General features: G+C 46.8%; 1 protein-coding gene across 1 annotated transcript; it reads left to right on the top strand.

Moving 5' to 3' along the window:
• Positions 1-4,332: 4,332 nt before the first annotated feature.
• On the top strand, positions 4,333-5,157 carry LOC138358134 (uncharacterized). The gene has a single exon (XM_069315637.1). The coding sequence runs from the start codon at positions 4,333-4,335 to the stop codon at positions 5,155-5,157; it is 825 nt and encodes a 274-aa protein (XP_069171738.1).
• Positions 5,158-21,614: the final 16,457 nt, after the last annotated feature.

The following is a 21,614-nucleotide window of genomic DNA, read 5'->3' as shown; positions in this document are numbered from 1 at the left end:
AGAGGGAGAGCTGAGGTAGACTACAGCAAAGAAGAGGAAGAGCTGAGGTAGACTACAGCGAAGAAGAGGGAGAGCTGAGGTAGACTACAGTGAAGAAGAGGGAGAGCTGAGGTAGACTACAGTGAAGAAGAGTGAGAGCTGAGGTAGACTACAACGAAGAAGAGGGAGAGCTGAGGTAAACTACCACAATACAAACATAGATGATGATACATGTGTGGAAGAGAGGCGACGGGCGGACCCCGTACACAACAAGCCTGCCAACCCTGCGTCACACACCGGCGACAACAGAGCATCATCCAGGGAGGGCTTCCTTGGGAGGCTGTCGCTCCCGGAAGCCCACCACGACGGACTGCCTCCTTGACTCAGTGAGGGAACACACTCATGCCGACTCAGGTAGTGCATAAGAGCGTCAAGCTCCTCATTAAGGAACTCCAGAAACTGGATAGCGCTCGCTCGCTCGTTCCCTCCCTGAAGACATTCGCCAGCAGATCCATAGTATATACATTAAGGCAAGAAAACGTGATGCTGGTATAAGATATAATCCACTATAGTGACTGTATCTAATCAACCCGTTGTTATCAAATGGGTTGTTCTTATCAAATGGGTGATCAATCCGTTCCTTCGATCTGCCACTCTGTAAAATAATTCAAGCGGATTTGGCTAATAAGAAACGTATGTACCCAAGCAACCCACTTGAGCTATCGAGGCCGATGCGTACAACATATCAATATTCAATTCGATCATCCGTGATTTGAACTCGGTCCTCAAGAGTACTAAACTGTTGTACTACCAACCACTACAACATTCTTCGGGTCATTAATCAAATGATTGATTTACAAATACCGTTGGACTGTGATTGTTGAGGAATGGAAACGTTCTGAATGTAAAGAATAAATAAGAATGGAGAGGCAGAAATGTGAAACGTATTGTGGGGAAGTGTTTCCCCGAGGGCCTTAGCGTCGTACTCCCATCTTAAGGGCGGAGGCGGGCTGCTTCATCATTATCTCACCACCACCTCCCAGGGACAAGCTAGGTACCGGTACCAGAAGCAAGAGACCAAACACACACACACACACACACACACACACACACACACACACACACACACACACACACACACACACACACACACACACACACACACACACAGGTAGATGTGTGTGTGTGATCTCACCTGTTGATTGACGGTTGCGAGGCGGGACCAAAGAGCCAGAGCTCAACCCCCGCAAACACAACTAGGTGAGTATACACACACACACACACTCACACAGGGATATACGACAACACCAACACAAATTAGTCAAAGGGCCACAAAAGTGGATTTTTAGTACACTAATAATTAATAGAATGACTTAGCAGTTGAAGGCAAGGAAAACACCATTAACAGATTTACCAGTAGATACGAGCAAGGGGCAAAATTAAGAATTCCAGACACTATCAAACGATCAACTACAAGAGAGAAGGGACCAGGAGTTGGAATTTAACCACGCCAAACACAGCTGGGCAAGGTCACGTACATCCAACATCAGTCACACTGACGAGCCCTCAGTGCTCATGAGAAGCCAGCCAGCCACAACGTCAGACCGACAATTAAATATGCAGTTGATTGTGCTAGATGTCCCCAGTCAGCAGGGAGCATGCCGGGAAGACATCAGGCTGACTCCCCACGTACATCACAACACTGACCCAAGACCCACATTGTATTAGTAAGAGGGACAGGCAGACAGGCAAGCATGCGCATATATTATATTATATTATATTTATATATATGTGTGCGTATGTGTGTATGTGTGGAGAATATACACGGGCTGAACGCGTTTTCAGCCCGTGTTTAAGCCTTCCTCAGAGCAAGACAGTATAAGGAGGGAAGAGGTGGTTGGACCAGCCACTCAGGTAGCAAGGTATATAAGTAACAGGAGGCCACTAGCAGGGGTTCCCGGATAACTGCAGACCTACAGCCCCGGTGACTGAAAATTAAATAATCCAACCCGCACATACGAAAAGAAGTGAAACTGACGAAGTGACGTTTCGGTCCATCTTCGACCCTTATCGAGTCATGTTGTAGATGACACTATGATCAATGGTAAAGTGGGAAGTGAAGGGGATATTGAGGCCTTACAAAGAGATCTACAGGAACCCCACAAATGGTCAGATGACTGGCAAATACTTTTCAATGTTGATAAATGCAAGACCTTGCACGTGAGACATAACAATCCACGTCACAACTACCAAACTGACACCACTACCTAACAACAGATAGATGAAGAAAAGGACCTTGGAGTCAGAATCCATCATTCACTAAAAGTTGCACAAGTGGGAGCGGCAGTAAAAAAAAGTGAACCAAACCCTGGGAATAATCAAGCGAACCTTTACCTTCAGGGAAAAGAAAGTAGTCGTTCAACTGTAAGTCTCTTGTGCTCCCCCACCTGGATTATTGCATGGATTATCCAGACATGGAGACCTCATCTTCAGTAAGACATAGCTCCTCTGGAGAAGGTGCAACACCGGGCAACAAAAATCATGCCAGGGCTTAGTCATCTCTCGTATCAGGAACGGTTGAGGGCCACTGGGCTAACACTGCATACCAGGCATCACAGGGCGGATCTCATCGAAACCTTGAAAACACTGAACAATATGGAGGATGTCGATCCGGATAATTTCTTCTTCAGGTCAGATGTAACACGTACAAGGAGCAACGGGGTCAAGCTCAACAAACCACAATGTAGGACAGACAACAGGAGATGCTTTTTCCCGGCTTGTAAACCCGTGGAACCGCCTACCCGCCGAAGCCATACACGCCAAAACTTTGTTGGGGTTTAAAATACAGCTGGTAAAGATCATCAAGGCAAATGGGGGGCCTTTGACAAGCCGCCGTTTTCCTGTCCTAATGGAGGCTACTAGTATTAGTGGCCCTCAGGTAAATTCAGGTAAATGTTTACTTGATATACATTCCCAGCAAAGAAGTGGAGGAAAATATCAGTAAGAGGACTCCGGCCCTTCCGGAGAGAACACCTTGGAAACAGAGACACAACACAACGTGGGTATTATGCACAAAGAGTCATGTTTGATGAACCTCGGGGACTAAAAAACAAAAGTTATGGTTGAGTACACTATTATTTTTTCTCTACACAGGTGGGTACAGGAACAGATGGCTCGTAACTGCTGTTAGCCGTCTGAGAGCTTTCATTTCTCATTGCTCATCGCAAGCCTGACCAACTGGTTTTCACTGGAACACGAACCGCCAATTACTTATCAACCAAGTACCCACTTATTGCTGACGTACAGTTAAGGACTGGCGTCCAGTTAATCCTCCCTGGCCAGGACTCGAACTCAGATCAGATCGCTTAAAGAGGCGCGATTGAGGGGAGTGTTACCACTGCGCAAACAGTAATCTTAAGACTGTCAAAAAGTCTTTGATACCGCCCCCCCCCCGCCCCCTCTGTGTAAGATTATTAGATAAGATGGATAAAGAAGCTGCAACACATGAGGACGGTACAGGTGTGATAAGGATGTTGCTGACAGACAAAACAGTCAGACAGTAAGTGTAGTCCTGAAGGGCCCCTGGACCCTCGCTATGCTTGATCTACATAAATGGCCGACCTGAGGAGATATGCTCCTACATGTCAAAGCTTGCTTATGAAAATTATTAGATCTTAGGAGTAATTCTGGAGATTTGGGCAAGCAAACAGCTACTTGAGCCAACTGCCAGTAAATATAGTGTGGATGAGAAGGAAAATGATACCAGGGGATCATGATATCATAGGAGGGGGAAATTTTACCGGACTGTAGAAAATAGGATCATTAACCAACCGATGCACAGTAGTCGTGGATTTTTGCGAGCCTCTACTATTCATATCACGTTGCATTTGGTCCGTTTGTTAACATGACAACGTATTAATTGAGAGAACGAGTTGGACAATTTCCTTACCTTACTATCGTCATCCCCACCTTCATCTCTGTCACAATTCCCAGCACCACCACTACCACTCAGGCGAGAGAAACAATAACCCACTCGATTGCTGCTAACATCTGATGCTTCACGAGGTACACCACCCACTTGTGGGCCTTGATGGTGAGTGTTCTCCACGGGTCTACCAAACCCGACGGGCTTGGTAGACCCGGGTTTGCCCGCCGCACCTCCCGGCGGATACCGGCGGTATCGCCCGCCGGTATCGCCCGCCGGTATCGGCCGCCGCACCTTCCCGCCGCCGCCTCCTGATCACCTAATGTTACATGCACCTCCAACACCATCTTTACCACCTCCAACACTGCCATTTCCACCCTCGGCTTAGACTTTTTTTTTTTTTTTGAAGATTCCTTTCAAAAAGTGGCATGGCAATGTTCCCCCGCCCGACCATCAAATTTAACGCCGTCAACGCCGTCAACCTCACTCACCAACGCCGTCAACCTCACTCACCAACGCCGTCAACCACACTCACCAACGCCGTCAACCTCACTCACCAACGCCGTCAACCACACTCACCAACGCCGTCAACCTCACTCACCAACGCCGTCAACCACACTCACCAACGCCGTCAACCACACTCGCCAACGCCGTCAACCACACTCACCAACGCCGTCAACCACACTCACCAACGCCGTCAACCTCACTCACCAACGCCGTCAACCTCACCAACACCGTCAACCACACTCACCAACGCCGTCAACCTCACCAACACCGTCAACCACACTCACCAACGCCGTCAACCACACTCACCAACACCATCAACCACTCACCAACGCCGTCAACCTCACCAACACCGTCAACCACACTCGCCAACACCGTCAACCACTCTCACCAACGCCGTCAACCACACTCACCAACGCCGTCAACCTCACTCTCCAACACCGTCAACCACACTCGCCAACACCGTCAACCACACTCACCACCGCCGTCAACCACACTCACCAACGCCGTCAACCACACTCACCACCGCCGTCAACCACACTTACCAACGCCGTCAACCTCACTCACCAACGCCGTCAACCACACTCACCACCGCCGTCAACCACACTCACCACCGCCGTCAACCACACTCACCACCGCCGTCAACCAGACTCACCAACGCCGTCAACCGTGAGACAGGGAGGCGACCACCACCACGCGGGTGTCGGGAGTGCCTAACCGCTACCTGTCTGCGGGCTATAATACTCTAAGCTACGGCCGCCCTCACAAGCGCGCTCCTCAACTTTTCTTTACCGTCTTATCAAAAGCGATATTTTTCTTGCACAGAAAATATGACATTTTTGGCTCAGTTGGCAATTATCCGTAATATCACCCTGTCCTCAGGCTAGGCTCGCGCCACCAACGGCCGACCCCCCTAACACGCATTCATAAATTTGTTGCGTGTTGAGTATTCGAGACACTATTTTCTCATTTAAATTATTATCATTATATGTATGTATGTATATATATATATATATATATATATATATATATATATATATATATATATATATGTCGTACCTAGTAGCCAGAACGCACTTCTCAACCTACAATTCAGGGCCCGATTTGCCTAATAAGCCAAGTTTTCCTGAATTAATATATTTTCTCAATTTTTTTTCTTATGAAAGGATAAAGCTACCCATTTCATTATGTATGAGGTCAATTTTTTTTTATTGGAGTTAAAATTAACGTAGATATATGACCGAACCTAACCAACCCTACCTAACCTAACCTAACCTATCTTTATGGGTTAGGTTAGGTTAGGTAGCCGAAAAAGCTAGGTTAGGTTAGGTAGGTTAGGTAGTCGAAAAACAATTACTTCATGAAAACTTGGCTTATTAGGCAAATCGGGCCTTGCATAGTAGGCTGAGAAGTGCGTTCTGGCTACTAGGTACGACATATATATATATATATATATATATATATATATATATATATATATATATATATATATATATATATATAATACACACAGTATATGTGTGTGTGTGTGTGTAAATCAAGAAAACTCCTTCTGAAGATGTATTAATATACGAAAGTACTTAAGGAAATTCGTTTCAATTTTCCTCCGTGGTCTGACAGTCATATATATATATATATATATATATATATATATATATATATATATATATATATATATATATAAAGAATTTTGTATATAGTTAAGACCTAGATTAGGTTAGGTTATGTGTTGTAACTTTTTCGGGTCAAATTATTCGCATTTGCAATAGTTCGGTGAAGCCTTAAGTGATATGATTCGAACAGACACAAGTGAACAAAGCAGTGTTCGAGGAAATTTCGAACGTAAGCGGCTGAGAGTCGACGATACAAAAGCATTTGGCTAATATTTTGAGAATGGGCCGCTAGATGAGAAACTTTGATTATTATGTATTCAAAGTTTACTCAGTTTAAGCTTAAACTTTCTATGAACAAATATTTCAAATTAATATCCGATTTCAGATATGAATGAAAACTTCCAATACGCGGAATATTCCCGGAGTGGATTCTGTTCTTTAACCCCCAAGCCCGGCTTGGGACCAGGCTTGTTGGCTTCTGATATTTGATCCAAGAGGCTGTTCCTTGCAGCGGTTCGCACGGCCACATACATGTCCACCACAGTATGACGACCTGTTTACAGTAACCCTCTAGGACCCTTATGACGTTTCGGTCCGTCCTGGACCATTATCACGACGTTTCGGTCCGTTCTGGACCAATATCACGACATTTCGGTCCATCCTGGACCAATATTACGACATTTCGGTCCATCCTGGACCAATATCACATTTCGGTCCATCCTGGACCAATATCACGACATTTCGGTCCATCCTGGACCAATATTACGACATTTCGGTCCATCCTGGACCAATATCACGACATTTCGGTCCATCCTGGACCATTATCACGACATTTCGGTCCATCCTGGACCTTTATCATAACATTTGGACCTGTCTTGAGCCCTTATCACATTGTGACACGAAATTACAACTTGAAATTATTATTTATTTAATTCTTAGATACCAGTACGTGTAATTAAAAAAAAAGAATTCTTTACGTAAACAAACTTTTATAATGTTCTTAATTAAAAAAGTTCCCAAACGAGGTATTTAACTTACCACAGCGAGTAGACACACAAGAGCTTGTCAAAGGTGAGAGTAAGTGCACTACAAGCTCGCCCTCGCCAGGCTACAATGCAGTACACACCACAATACAGTAAGCCTCCACACACCACAATACAGTAAGCCTCCAGACACCACAATACAGTAAGCCTCCAGACACCACAATACAGTAAGAATCCACACACCACAATACAGTCAGCCTCCACACACCACAATACAGTAAGAATCCACACACCACAATACAGTAAGCCTCCACACACACCACAATACAGTAAGCCTCCACACACACCACAATACAGTAAGCCTCCACACACACCACAATACAGTAAGCCTCCACACACACCACAATACAGTAAGCCTCCACACACACCACAATACAGTAAGCCTCCACACAAACCACAATACAGTAAGCCTCCACACACACCACAATACAGTAAGCCTCCACACACACCACAATACAGTATGCCTCCACACACACCACAATACAGTAAGCCTCCACACACACCACAATACAGTAAGCCTCCACACACACCACAATACAGTAAGCCTCCACACACACCACAATACAGTAAGCCTCCACACACACCACAATACAGTAAGCCTCCACACACCACAATACAGTAAGCCTCCACACACCACAATACAGTATGCCTCCACACACCACAATACAGTATGCCTCCACTCACCACAATACAGTATGCCTCCACTCACCACAAAACAGTAAGCCTCCACACACACCACAATACAGTATGCCTCCACACACCACAATACAGTAAGCCTCCACACACCACAATACAGTATGCCTCCACACACCACAATACAGTAAGCCTCCACACACCACAATACAGTATGCCTCCACACACCACAATACAGTATGCCTCCACACACACCACAAAACAGTATGCCTCCACACACACCACAAAACAGTAAGCCTCCACACACCACAATACAGTATGCCTCCACACACACCACAAAACAGTATGCCTCCACACACACCACAAAACAGTAAGCCTCCACACACACCACAATACAGTATGCCTCCACACACACCACAAAACAGTTTTCCTCCACACACACCACAAAACAGTAAGCCTCCACACACCACAATACAGTATGCCTCCACACACACCACAAAACAGTATGCCTCCACACACACCACAAAACAGTATGCCTCCACACACACCACAATACAGTAAGCCTCCACACACACCACAATACAGTAAGCCTCCACACACACCACAAAACAGTAAGCCTCCACACACACCACAATACAGTATGCCTCCACACACACCACAATACAGTAAGCCTCCACACACACCACAAAACAGTAAGCCTCCACACACACCACAATACAGTATGCCTCCACACAACACAAAACAGTAAGCCTTCACACACCACAATACAGTATGCCTCCACACACACCACAAAACAGTAAGCCTCCACACACACCACAATACAGTATGCCTCCACACACACCACAATACAGTATGCCTCCACACACACCACAAAACAGTAAGCCTCCACACACACTACAATACAGTATGCCTCCACACACCACAATACAGTATTATTCAAACCAAAACTCCAGCATACACACCACACCAAAATACACTCTTGCTGGATCTTGCGAGTTCCTACACACAAAAATACACCACACTGCGCCACAACACAAGCTACTCACTACACTCTTCGCTTTTATCGTGAGTTCAAATCTAAACTACTAAACGAGTCTGACCACTTCAAAGTACATGGAGGCAGCCCCGGCAACCTTTGGGGGTCAGTGAAGCACAAGCTGCTGGCTGACTCACTGCTTTCCTCCTCAATCGTGGCCTCATTACTCAACAGATTCCAGTTTAATATGAACGACTGGGAGCGCCCACACGCCACAGGAGCGCCCACACGCCACAGGAGCACCCACAATCCACAGCCCTACATGCCGAGGAGGAGTTGCTCCCTAAGCCTCAATGCAGGGGATGTCAGGTCTTCCACAACTCATTATCTAGACCCAAGCAAAAGTTTCAACTGAACAGGTATAAATATCGTCCAATATCTTAAATGGAGTACAAGCCACTCAAGACGCTTCGCCAACGGCCAAGTGGTGTCAGAGATCAATATATATAGTAAACATAATAGAGGAAAAATAGATTGGCTAGAAAGGCGGGGTCCAAGAACTAATAGCGCGATTCTGCTGGCACAAATAGTATATATATACACACACACACACACACACACACACACACACACACACACACACACACACACACACACACACAAGAATGCACGCGACCAAGTGGTCAGTATCCGCGACTCGCAATCCAGAGACCCGGGTTCGATTCATGGCCAAGACAGAAAATAGCAGTTTCTTTTACTTGATGCTTCTGTTCACCTAGCAGTAAACAGGTACCGGGAGGTAGACAGGTGCTGCGGGTTGCATCGTGTGTACTTGCCTAGTTGTGTTTGCGGGGGTTGAGCTCTGGCTCTTTGGTCCGCCTCTCAACTGTCAATCAACAGGTGTACAGGTTCCTGAGCCTACTGGGCTCTATCATATCTACACTTGAAACTGTGTATGGAGTCAGCCTCCACCACATCACTTCCTAATGCATTCCATTTGTCAACCACTCTGACACTAAAAAAGTTCTTTCTAATATCTCTGTGGCTCATTTGGGCACTCAGTTTCCACCTGTGTCCCCTTGTGCGTGTTCCCCTTGTGTTAAATACTGTCTTTATCTACCCTATTGATATCTACTATTTATCTACCCTATTGTGTAATTACCTAAGTGTAGTTACAGGATGAGAGCTACGCTCGTGGTGTCCCGTCTTCCCAGCACTCTTTGTCATATAACACAGTGTGTGTGTGTGTGTGTGTGTGTGTGTGTGTGTGTGTGTGTGTGTGTGTGTGTGTGTGTGTGTGTGTGTGTGTGTGTGTGTGTGTGTGTGTGTGAGGGAAATATATAATAGATATGACAAGAAAATAGATCGGAAGTTAGTACATTAAACACGCAACGGTAGGAAAAAGCTGGACCCAAGAGCTAACCGCTGGATCCTGCCGGCACAAATAGGTGAGAACAGTGTCTTGACGAAGCACTAGGAGCGCTTACTTGCAAGACGAACCAATATACATTTATTTATTTTTAACAAGCGTAAACCCGTCTTCAACGAGCGAGTGAAGAGTTACGGACGAGGGGGAGGACATGTACAACACACCTCAAACGAAGGAGATGAGAGTCAAGGACCATCAAGGACCTCCTGGAGGCGTCAAGGATCTCCTGGAGGCGTCAAGGATCTCCTGGAGGCGTCAAGGACCTCCTGGAGGCGTCAAGGATCTCCTGGAGGCGTCAAGGATCTCCTGGAGGCGTCAAGGACCTCCTGGAGGCGTCAAGGATCTCCTGGAGGCGTCAAGGACCTCCTGGAGGCTTCAAGGATCTCCTGGAGGCGTCAAGGATCTCCTGGAGGCGTCAAGGACCTCCTGGAGGCGTCAAGGATCTCCTGGAGGCGTCAAGGATCTCCTGTAGGCGTCAAGGATCTCCTGGAGGCGCCATGGACCTCCTGGAGGCGCCAAGGACCAGCTGAACAAGTTGGCAACCTCCGAACCCAACCTTGTTGGCGTCCAAAGGTATATTACCCCCAACAGAGCTGCTAATGACAACAGGCCCGTCAAACAGGAATTCATTACGTCTGTCAGCGAAGCTCATTTGCATTTCCCTTCGCTGAACCTTCCGTCGAAAACTATACATGGTCTGGTAGTTGGCTCCAGCACTGCCCGGTCGTTGGCTCCAACACCGTCTGGAAGTAGGCTCCAACACCGTCTGGAAGTAGGCTCCAACACCGTCTGGAGCATACCTGGAACATACCTGGAGTATACCTACCTGCAGCATATCTGGAGAGGGTTTCGGGAGTTGTTCTACTCCCCGAGCCCGGCCTGGGGCCAGGCCCGACTTGTGATAACTTGGTCAAACCAGACTGTTCGGTGCAGTGGCCCGCAGGCCCACATATCCACGACAGCCTGTTTGGTCTGGTAGCTACCTCCATCACATCTGGTAGTCTCCAACATCATCTTACAGGTCGCACCAACACACACTACCTACCAGGCCGATCTCTCACGGTGTCCAAAAGGGAACTTGATAAACACCTCCAGAAGCTACCTTATCAACCAGGCTGTGATTCATACGCCAGAATGCGAGCAGCGGCATCTACCAGCTGTTGAAAATAGGGTAAATGACTGAAAAAAAGGAATTGTTGCAGTGTACTACAACAATTGCCCAATCACTTGGGCTGGACGGTGGCGCCGATCGACAGCTGGAAAGGCGGGGTCGAGAAGCTGAAGCACGATTCTGCAGGCACAAATTGGTGAGTACATGTGTTACAATTTCGTAGAACTGCAGCAACGCCCAAACTGCTTGTCGGACACGTAACTGAAGTCATCTCTCCTACAAATTTCTCAGGTCGAAACACCCGCGTCATTTTACCTAGCTATGACTGACACACTTATGATGTCTCTCTCTATGTCTGTCTCTATATATGGGTCTGTGTCTATATATGGGTCTGTGTCTCTATATATGGGTCTGTGTCTATATATGGGTCTGTGTCTCTATATATGGGTCTGTGTCTCTCTGCTTCACCATAACACAGACTTGGACCTGTGATTAAGCTTGCTACTACGCTTCTGGACTTACCAGAGTCTCTCTAACCTTAAGGCTCCTAACTACAAGTTAATTATTTTTTGTTAATTTCAATAAATTAATTGGACTTTATTCACGTGGTTTGTATATATGTTATTAAGTTCCGATACTGGGAGTAACTTAGACTGATTAAGTTGCTGTATCACGGTGCAAGTTAGTTTTAGTATTATGCTACGGTGTAGATTAGTTAAATGAAATTTAACATTTCCGTGTAAACTATTCTTAAGTTCTGATATTGCGAAGCAACCTGGGTTAATTACTTCAGAAATCCCCAAGCAATTTTAGCTAATTGGATGTGATATTGGGGGAGTAACTTTGTGCTCGGCCAAGTTACCAGGTAAGGGGGTGTGTGGTGGGGCCCCAGAGAACCACTGACAGTCATCCCAATGTCTCCTTCACAAGGACTGGCCATCTCTAGCACCCTTAATTCCTAACAGACAAAAAATAAATAAATATGAAACTAACAATGTTCCTGTACTCTTGCAGTAGAGAACTATAATAAAAAGTATACTCGCTAAGCCATCTTCATCTACTACTGTCCTTGGATAATAGTAGATGTAGCTATTACATTCCAGGATATACTTGATCTTTTTATCCTTATCCCGTGAGACCTGGAGAACGCATGCTTACCTGTGGTTATATAAGTGTTCACGGCGAGAAAGTTTTACTTCTAAAGCCCCGCCTCTCAGATTTGGCCAGATTTGATTTGAGCTGGCCAGATTTGGCCAGTTCCTGGTGTACTTATACAACCAGACTCGCTAATCTCCTCTCATAATTGTTCTTTGAAATTACGAATCGAGGTGGCTTTCAGGACCTCTGCTTTCAGGCTCGTTCCACTGGTTTATCCCCCCACACTCAACACCAGTATTTACTTACATTTTGACCACACCACAAACCATGTGCGTTTAAGTTTCAACGTGTGTCCCCGTCCATCTATCGTTCCTCACCTGAAGAAAAATCTGTTACATTTATTCCTCTCAGTATGTTATACGTTGTGATCATATCACCTCTGCTTCTCTCTTCTAGTACATGGTCGAGTTTTCTTAATAATGTCCTCATAACTCGACACTCTTATCTCTGGTACCAGTTTCGCAGCAAGTCTCTAAATTTTATCAACTTTCTTGTGTTTTACAAGGTGGAGATTCCACTCTCAAGTTGCATATTCTAGGACGGGACCGTAACGTAAGATGTGTATAATGTTCTGAATTATTTCCTTTCACGTTTTGTACTTCGTGTCTGGACTCCGGCTGTAACCACCCACCTTCATGCACATATATAGCAGAGCCCCAGAGTGCAAGGTTACAGAGGCAGAAGACGCCAGAGTACACAGTTGCTGCCGCAGGTGCCAGGGTAGGGCAGTAAAGAGGCAGCAGGTGCCAGGGTAGGGCAGTAATGAGGCAACAGATGCTAGGGTAGGGCAGTAAAGAGACAACAGATGCCAGGGTAGGGCAGTAAAGAGGCAGCAGGTGCCAGGGTAGGGCAGTAAAGAGGCAGCAGGTGCCAGGGTAGGGCAGTAATGAGGCAACAGATGCCAGGGTAGGGCAGTAATGAGGCAACAGATGCCAGGGTAGGGCAGTAAAGAGGCAGCAGATGCCAGGGTAGGGCAGTAAAGAGGCAGCAGGTGCCAGGGTAGGGCAGTAAAGAGGCAGCAGGTGCCAGGGTAGGGCAGTAAAGAGGCAGCAGGTGCCAGGGTAGGGCAGTAAAGAGGCAACAGATGCCAGGGTAGGGCAGTAAAGAGGCAACAGATGCCAGGGTAGGGCAGTAAAGAGGCAGCAGGTGCCAGGGTAGGGCAGTAAAGAGGCAACAGATGCCAGGGTAGGGCAGTAAAGAGGCAGCAGGTGCCAGGGTAGGGCAGTAAAGAGGCAACAGATGCCAGGGTAGGGTGGTAAAGAGGCAACAGATGCCAGGGTAGGGCAGTAAAGAGGCAACAGATGCAAGGGTAGGGTGGTAAAGAGGCAACAGATGCCAGGATAGGGCAGTAAAGAGGCAGCAGGTGCCAGGGTAGGGCAGTAAAGAGGCAACAGATGCCAGGGTAGGGCAGTAAAGAGGCAGCAGGTGCCAGTGTAGGGCAGTAAAGAGGCAACAGATGCCAGGGTAGGGCAGTAAAGAGGCAGCAGGTGCCAGGGTAGGGCAGTAAAGAGGCAACAGATGCCAGGGTAGGGCAGTAAAGAGGCAACAGATGCCAGGGTAGGGCAGTAAAGAGGCAGCAGGTGCCAGGGTAGGGCAGTAAAGAGGCAGCAGGTGCCAGGGTAGGGCAGTAAAGAGGCAGCAGGTGCCAGGGTAGGGCAGTAAAGAGGCAGCAGGTGCCAGGGTAGGGCAGTAAAGAGGCAACAGATGCCAGGGTAGGGCAGTAAAGAGGCAGCAGGTGCCAGGGTAGGGCAGTAAAGAGGCAACAGATGCCAGGGTAGGGCAGTAAAGAGGCAGCAGGTGCCAGGGTAGGGCACTAAAGAGGCAACAGATGCCAGGGCAGGGCAGTAAAGAGGCAGCAGGTGCTAGGGTAGGGCAGTAAAGAGGCAGCAGGTGCCAGGGTAGGGCAGTAAAGAGGCAACAGGTGCCAGGGTAGGGCAGTAAAGAGGCAGCAGGTGCCAGGGTAGGGCAGTAAAGAGGCAGCAGGTGCCAGGGGGGAACGGAGACAGAAAGAAAGAGTGGGATCGGGGTCTCCATCTTCCCTCACTCCGTCAGTGTTGGGGATGCGAGGCATTAGGGCGGCCAGGCACGTGCGCCCACACATTACCCAACTCCTGGTTGTGTCACTCCATACACACACCCTCCCATCACTCCCTTCCTCTCCTTACAGGGCTTTTATCTCCCTCTCTTCCCTTGCTTCTCTCCTCTCTTCTATTGTGTGGCACCTCTGGCACCTCGTCCCCGACGTTTACTATGCTGCCATCAACACAGCATTGAGTCATCTCACTCATGGTTTACTTAACTGGCTCCTCCTGTCCCACGCATCAACTTAGATGCCTCCTCCCCCCCCCACCACCAGCCTTTGTTTAGCTTCTTGACAAAGTCTGGCACACAGGCCTAAAATACAAGATGTCTGAACTAATGCTTCCACGGAGATTTACTGCCATACACTACAGCTTCATAGATAAACTCAGTATCGGCAGCGACCTGGCTGACAAGATTGAATTGAAACTTGGAGTGCCACAAGAAAGCTGCCTATCACCCACACTTCTCAACATACACAGCTGACATGTATCCACCCACATATACAGAATACATCACATATGCTGACAATGAAACTCAAATAATCTGTCAACCAGGACAATCAAATACACTACTGGCCATCAAAGAATGGAATTCATAAACAACTTTGAGGAGCACTTGAAACTAAGCACCATCAAACAAAAGTTCCAAATAATACACACTACAAAGCGAAGCATGAGTCACACGGATGGAGGCACAATATTGGCACTCATGGTTAATAGAACAGGAATCAAAATTCACATCAAGGACAGAACAAAGAAAGCAAAAAACAAGAAAGAAAAAGAAACTGCCTTAGGAAATCTGCGAAGATTCCGAAGCCTTAGCACACATGTTAGTTTTAAGTACACCGGTTTGTTGCGCGCGCAGCCTGACGCAACCCGTTAGGCAGACGAACAAATCCACAAGGGCCGCGACGAGGATTCGAATCTGCGTCCGGGAGCATCCCAGACACTGCCTTAATCGACTGAGCTACGACAGGGTAAAAAGAGTTGAAACCGAAGTTCTACTGTGTGGATTTGAAACTGTGGATTTGTTCATTTGATGCATCCAGTTAGTGTGATCTCTGTGTGTCGTTAGGCAGACGTCTCCTTCCTACAGAAATTTATCCGCTTTCCAAGCAGGTCCATAATTGTTCAAAATACAAGTGATATAAGGCCGTAGTCCGGCCGCATCTCTAATACCTTCCAGCACCCGACACACCTTCAACAACACCAACATGCACAAACTACAAGGAGTGCAAAACAGAGCACAAACTACAAGGAGTGCAAAACAGAGCACAAAATAGAAGAGCAAAACACCGGCCACTGCATGACCAAACAATTCAGGCACTCCACCAAGCCCTCAACATAACCACTCACCACTAAAACCATCAACTGTTAGTAACAACTCACAAGCTCACAGTAACAACTGTTACTGTGAGCCACTAACGCAACAAGCAACTGTTACTGTGAGCCACTAACGCAACAAGCAACTGTTACTGTGAGCCACTAACGCAACAAGCAACTGTTACTGTGAGCCACTAACGCAACAAGCAACTGTTACTGTGAGCCACTAACGCAACAAGCAACTGTTACTGTGAGCCAGTAACGCGTCAAGCAACTGTTACTGTGAGCCAGTAACGCGTCAAGCAACTGTTACTGTGAGCCACTAACGCGTCAAGCAACTGTTACTGTGAGCCACTAACGCGTCAAGCAACTGTTACTGTGAGCCAGTAACGCGTCAAGCAACGGTTACTGTGAGCAACTAAGGCGACAAGCAACTGTTACTGTGAGCCACTAACGCAACAAGCAACTGTTACTGTGAGCCAGTAACGCGTCAAGCAACTGTTACTGTGAGCCACTAACGCGTCAAGCAACGGTTACTGTGAGCCACTAACGCGACAAGCAACTGTTACTGTGAGCCACTAACGCGACAAGCAACTGTTACTGTGAGCCACTAACGAATGAGAGAATATAGTCATTCCAATAAACACAACAGTTATAAAGAGACATTAATTACCCTGCAAGCACAGCTAGGTGAGTAAGGTTGAGAGGCGGAACCAAAGAGCCAGAGCTCAACCCCCGCAAGCACAATTAGGTGAGTACGACCTTGTTCTAAAATAATAAAAGTTAACCATAAGTGTTAAAAATTTATAAATGTACGACTCCATCCCCCATTCAGCAAGCTCTCGTTCCCATGTTGAAAAAAACACGCTGACACCGTTACTTCAATTTTGATTTCCAGGTTGATGTTTAACTAGGATAAAAGTAATAATATGTCGCAATTAAAGCGTGAGAGAATACCAGGAATTAAAACTATACAGAAATCACGCAAACGTTCACAGGAGTCGCAAATATGGAGAGTAAAAACTGTCTGCGATTGGAATTATCACAGAAATACCTTTTTACCCGTGTTCATATAGCTTATACCCAATTACATATAGCTTATACCCATGTTCATATAATTTACTGAAAGAGTTGAGGATAGGCGGTGATCAGTTTGTTAACTTGGCAGGATAATAAAGTTAATCAGGTTGCTTGCTAACAACAGTATCATGCTCTTGTGAGCAGCCAATCAGGACCAGTACTGTACCTCTTAGGAATACTGCCAGTCAGGAACATGACCACACGTGTACCTCTCTATGGGGTACAGGCAATCAGGATCCTCATCAGCACAACGCACAAGCCACCATCTCACCAGGAACCTCACCAGTACAACTACAATCGCCAATTCCCGAGTGACTACTTGTCCCGCTCCTGTGCCAGGTAAGGTACGGGCTCACCATAGCCCGTGCTACTTGGAACTTGTTCCGAGTAGCTGAATCTATAGCAACAACAACATCCCGAGTGAAAACGAGTCATTGTATTGACCTGCTGATGGTCAAAAGGCGGGACTTAGGAGCACAAGCCGGAGTCTGCAGGCACATGTAGGTGAGTACCTCCGCCAGGGCGACACATCAAGCCTCCCCCCCCCTCAGCAGGATGTTTCTACTTGTGCAGGCTGCCTCACCGCCCCACACAAAATACTCCATGCACTTAGAGACGGGAATCTCTTAAGTCGCTCACAAAAGCCCGGCCAAACCCCTAATACACTCCTTCCTCTCTCCCATCCACCTACCCTCACCCACCTACACACACCTTCTACCACCTACCTCCACCTACCACCAACTACCCCCACCTACCTCCACCTTCCACCACCTACCCCCACCTTCCACCACCTACCTCCACCTACCACCACCTACCTCCACCTACCACCACCTACCCCCCACCTTCCACCACCTACCTCCACCTACCCCCACCTTCCACCACCTACCACCACCTACCTCCACCCACCCCCACCTACCACCACCTACCTCCACCTTCCACCACCTACCCCAACCTACCTCCACCTACCACCACCCACCACCACCTACCACCACCTACCTCCACCTTCCACTACCCACCCCCACCTTCCACCACCTACCCCCACCTTCCACCACCCACCCCCACCTTCCACCACCTACCTCCACCTACCACCACCTACCCCCCACCTTCCACCAAACATTCATACAAATGTATATCATTTAGTTCAGATTAATAAGTAGTGTTATAATAATCACATCACAACATATAAATAAATATATATTCCATGTACACACAAATTAGGATTATAAAGCTTAATAACATAATTTCCATCGAATTAAATCTGAACCATTTTAGCTCGTACATTTTTAACACATTTCAAAAGAATTAAACAATTTAACACAATTGTTTTCACTTACTATCTTGCAATTTTTAACGCGACCTGTTCAAAACGCGACGTATTAATACTTCAAGCAACGTAATACTGACATTTTCTATGCATTGGCCTCGTTAGGTTAGGTGGGTTGCTTGGGCTCATACGTTTTTGGTAAGGGTAAACAGTTGCATTTTGTATGGAGTGGCAAATCGAAGGATCGAGCTGGATAGTCACATCAACATAATTTCAGAGCAGAGACGCATCGTTTAACCCTAATTTATGTATTACAATTTCTCTTGCCTAAGTGTGAACGGCTAGGCCAGACTAACCTGGGCCAGGATTCATAAAGTATTAATTACTAGACCACTTACGGAACCCCTAATCATGAATCCTAACCATCGTTCCCTAATCATGGCAGCTTTGGTTACATCACATTAAACAGTTTATGAGCTCCGAAGCACAACGACGTTGTTTATAACTATTATAACCTGGGGTTATGGAGAGAGAGAGAGAGAGAGAGAGAGAGAGAGAGAGAGAGAGAGAGAGAGAGAGAGAGAGAGAGAGAGAGAGAGAGAGAGAGAGAGAGAGAGAGAGAGAGCAAAAAGTTAATTTGAGATCATGGAGACACAGTATAGAGAACCTCTGACAGGGGCACCACAGGTGAAGCACAATCCCTCGCACCACTCGACCAAAAACAGTCGTCAAGAGTTACGATAAACTTACGTCAAGCCCCCACAATAATTCTTCCAAGCTAACTGATGAGAAACAAATGAACTGATATAAATTTAACCCCAATACCCAAAAATCCACACACACACACAGTTCTCTCTGAGGGACGAAGCGGCCCACCAAAACGAAAATCGATACCCACAGAATTATGTTAAGACTTGGGCGTGATTATGGCAGCCTCCGCGACTGAAATCCACGCGATAATGTATTGAAACGCTCATCGGAGGGGAAAAACCTGTGGGGTAGATCTTGGAAGAACGGCGTATGGCGGGGAGAGAGAGGGGGAACTCTTCCTATATCACCCGCGCGCGACGCCAAGTTAGGCCTCTTGATATCCCTAACAAACTATATCCCATATGTTACGTATATTGATATGGTAGTAAGTACCAAAATACTTTTTTTTTTAGCTCGGTGCATAACGTATTTCCACTCTTGCCATATTATTACTATTATAATTATATACATAATAATTTTAATAATGCATTGTGTCGGGGGACAGGCAGCTAGTGTCTATATATATGTTTGGTTTATATCGAGGTCCCCCAAAGGTCAAACTGCTGACCCCTCCCCAGGATGCAGCCCTACAACAAGCTGACTAGCTCCTGGGTACCTATTTACCCAGGAGCATTTACCTATAAGTGATAAGTGAGTATAGGTAAATGTATTTACCAATACATTTACCTATAAGTAAACAGTGCATTAGGTAATAGGAGACACGCCAAACCATTTTTCCAGCCCGATATTTAATTCATTTGGATTACCGGGGTCTCGAACACGGGCCTGAAAGGTAAGATACCATTTTCTAAACCCGTCCTCATCAACAAAATACAAATGGTTGTTAATTTATGCATCAAACCCCCATGTTTATGAATGATAAGAGACTTTACACACGACTCACACCTGGTGACGTATGTACTTTTCTCTAGCAGTGCTTCGTTCACGGCCTCTGCTCGAGTCCCACCTTCATGCGATTCATCCACCTACTGCAAATACCAATAATAGCAAACAAAGCCTAACCAACTAACTTAAGGCTAACTATTCAACACCTAGATGTAATAATATTAACTTAAATTTGAGAAAATAACAATTCTGAATACGTAGCAGGTTCAAATTGGTGAATGCATCTTGGGGACCACCGCCGCTTGGACGAGCCTAGCCCAAGGGCAGGTTGTGTTTTCCGACCAACCGGGCCATGGATCCTTACAATAAAAAAATTATTGTATAAAAAAAAAACTACCGCATGGAATGTGTCAAAGACGAACAACGCAGCACACCTCGAGTCCTGATTTAGAAAAATAAGATTCTCAGGCACAAAAGGAGCCTGATTTGATATGCAGAGTGAGGGGGAAGGGGAGCGATAGCTTTCTTGCCTTTCTCCAGTGTCTGACTCCCGACATGTGTCGTGATACAGCTCCTGACTCCCGACACGTGTCGTGATACAGCTCCTGACCCGTGAGGTGATACGGATACAGGGACCAAGATACAGGGACCATGATACAGATACACAGAGCAAGATACAGGGCTAGACGGGAGACAGAGAGATCCCCAAGAAGGGGATAGGGATCAGGATACAGGGACCAAGATACAGGGACCATGATACAGATACACAGAGCAAGATACAGGGCTAGACGGGAGACAGAGAGATCCCCAAGAAGGGGATAGGGATCAGGATACAGGGACCAAGATACAGGGACCATGATACAGATACACAGAGCAAGATACAGGGCAAGACGGGAGACAGAGAGATCCCCAAGAAGGGGATAGGGATCAGGATACAGGGACCAAGATACAGGGACCATGATACAGATACACAGAGCAAGATACAGGGCTAGACGGGAGACAGAGAGATCCCCAAGAAGGGGATAGGGATCAGGATACAGGGACCAAGATACAGGGACCATGATACAGATACACAGAGCAAGATACAGGGCAAGACGGGAGACAGAGAGATCCCCAAGAAGGGGATAGGGATCAGGATACAGGGACCAAGATACAGGGACCATGATACAGATACACAGAGCAAGATACAGGGCTAGACGGGAGACAGAGAGATCCCCAAGAAGGGGATAGGGATCAGGATACAGGGACCAAGATACAGGGACCATGATGCAGATACACAGAGCAAGATACAGGGCAAGACGGGAGACAGAGAGATCCCCAAGAAGGGGATAGGGATCAGGATACAGGGACCAAGATACAGGGACCATGATACAGATACACAGAGCAAGATACAGGGCAAGACGGGAGACAGAGAGATCCCCAAGAAGGGGATAGGGATCAGGATACAGGGACCAAGATACAGGGACCATGATACAGATACACAGAGCAAGATACAGGGCAAGACGGGAGACAGAGAGATCCCCAAGAAGGGGATAGGGATCAGGATACAGGGACCAAGATACAGGGACCATGATACAGATACACAGAGCAAGATACAGGGCAAGACGGGAGACAGAGAGATCCCCAAGAAGGGGATAGGGATCAGGATACAGGGACCAAGATACAGGGACCATGATACAGATACACAGAGCAAGATACAGGGCAAGACGGGAGACAGAGAGATCCCCAAGAAGGGGATAGGGATCAGGATACAGGGACCAAGATACAGGGACCATGGTACAGATACACGGAGCAAGATACAGGTATCTTGTCCCCCTTTAACACAAGGGAGACAGACATGAAAGAAACACTAACTATTGAAGAGTGGCGGTAACATCCATTCCATGCTAGATTCCTGTC

The sequence above is a fragment of the Procambarus clarkii genome, chromosome 82, assembly GCF_040958095.1.
Source record: "Procambarus clarkii isolate CNS0578487 chromosome 82, FALCON_Pclarkii_2.0, whole genome shotgun sequence".
NCBI classification, from domain to species: domain Eukaryota; kingdom Metazoa; phylum Arthropoda; class Malacostraca; order Decapoda; family Cambaridae; genus Procambarus; species Procambarus clarkii.
This window is presented reverse-complemented; position numbering and strand designations above follow the sequence as displayed.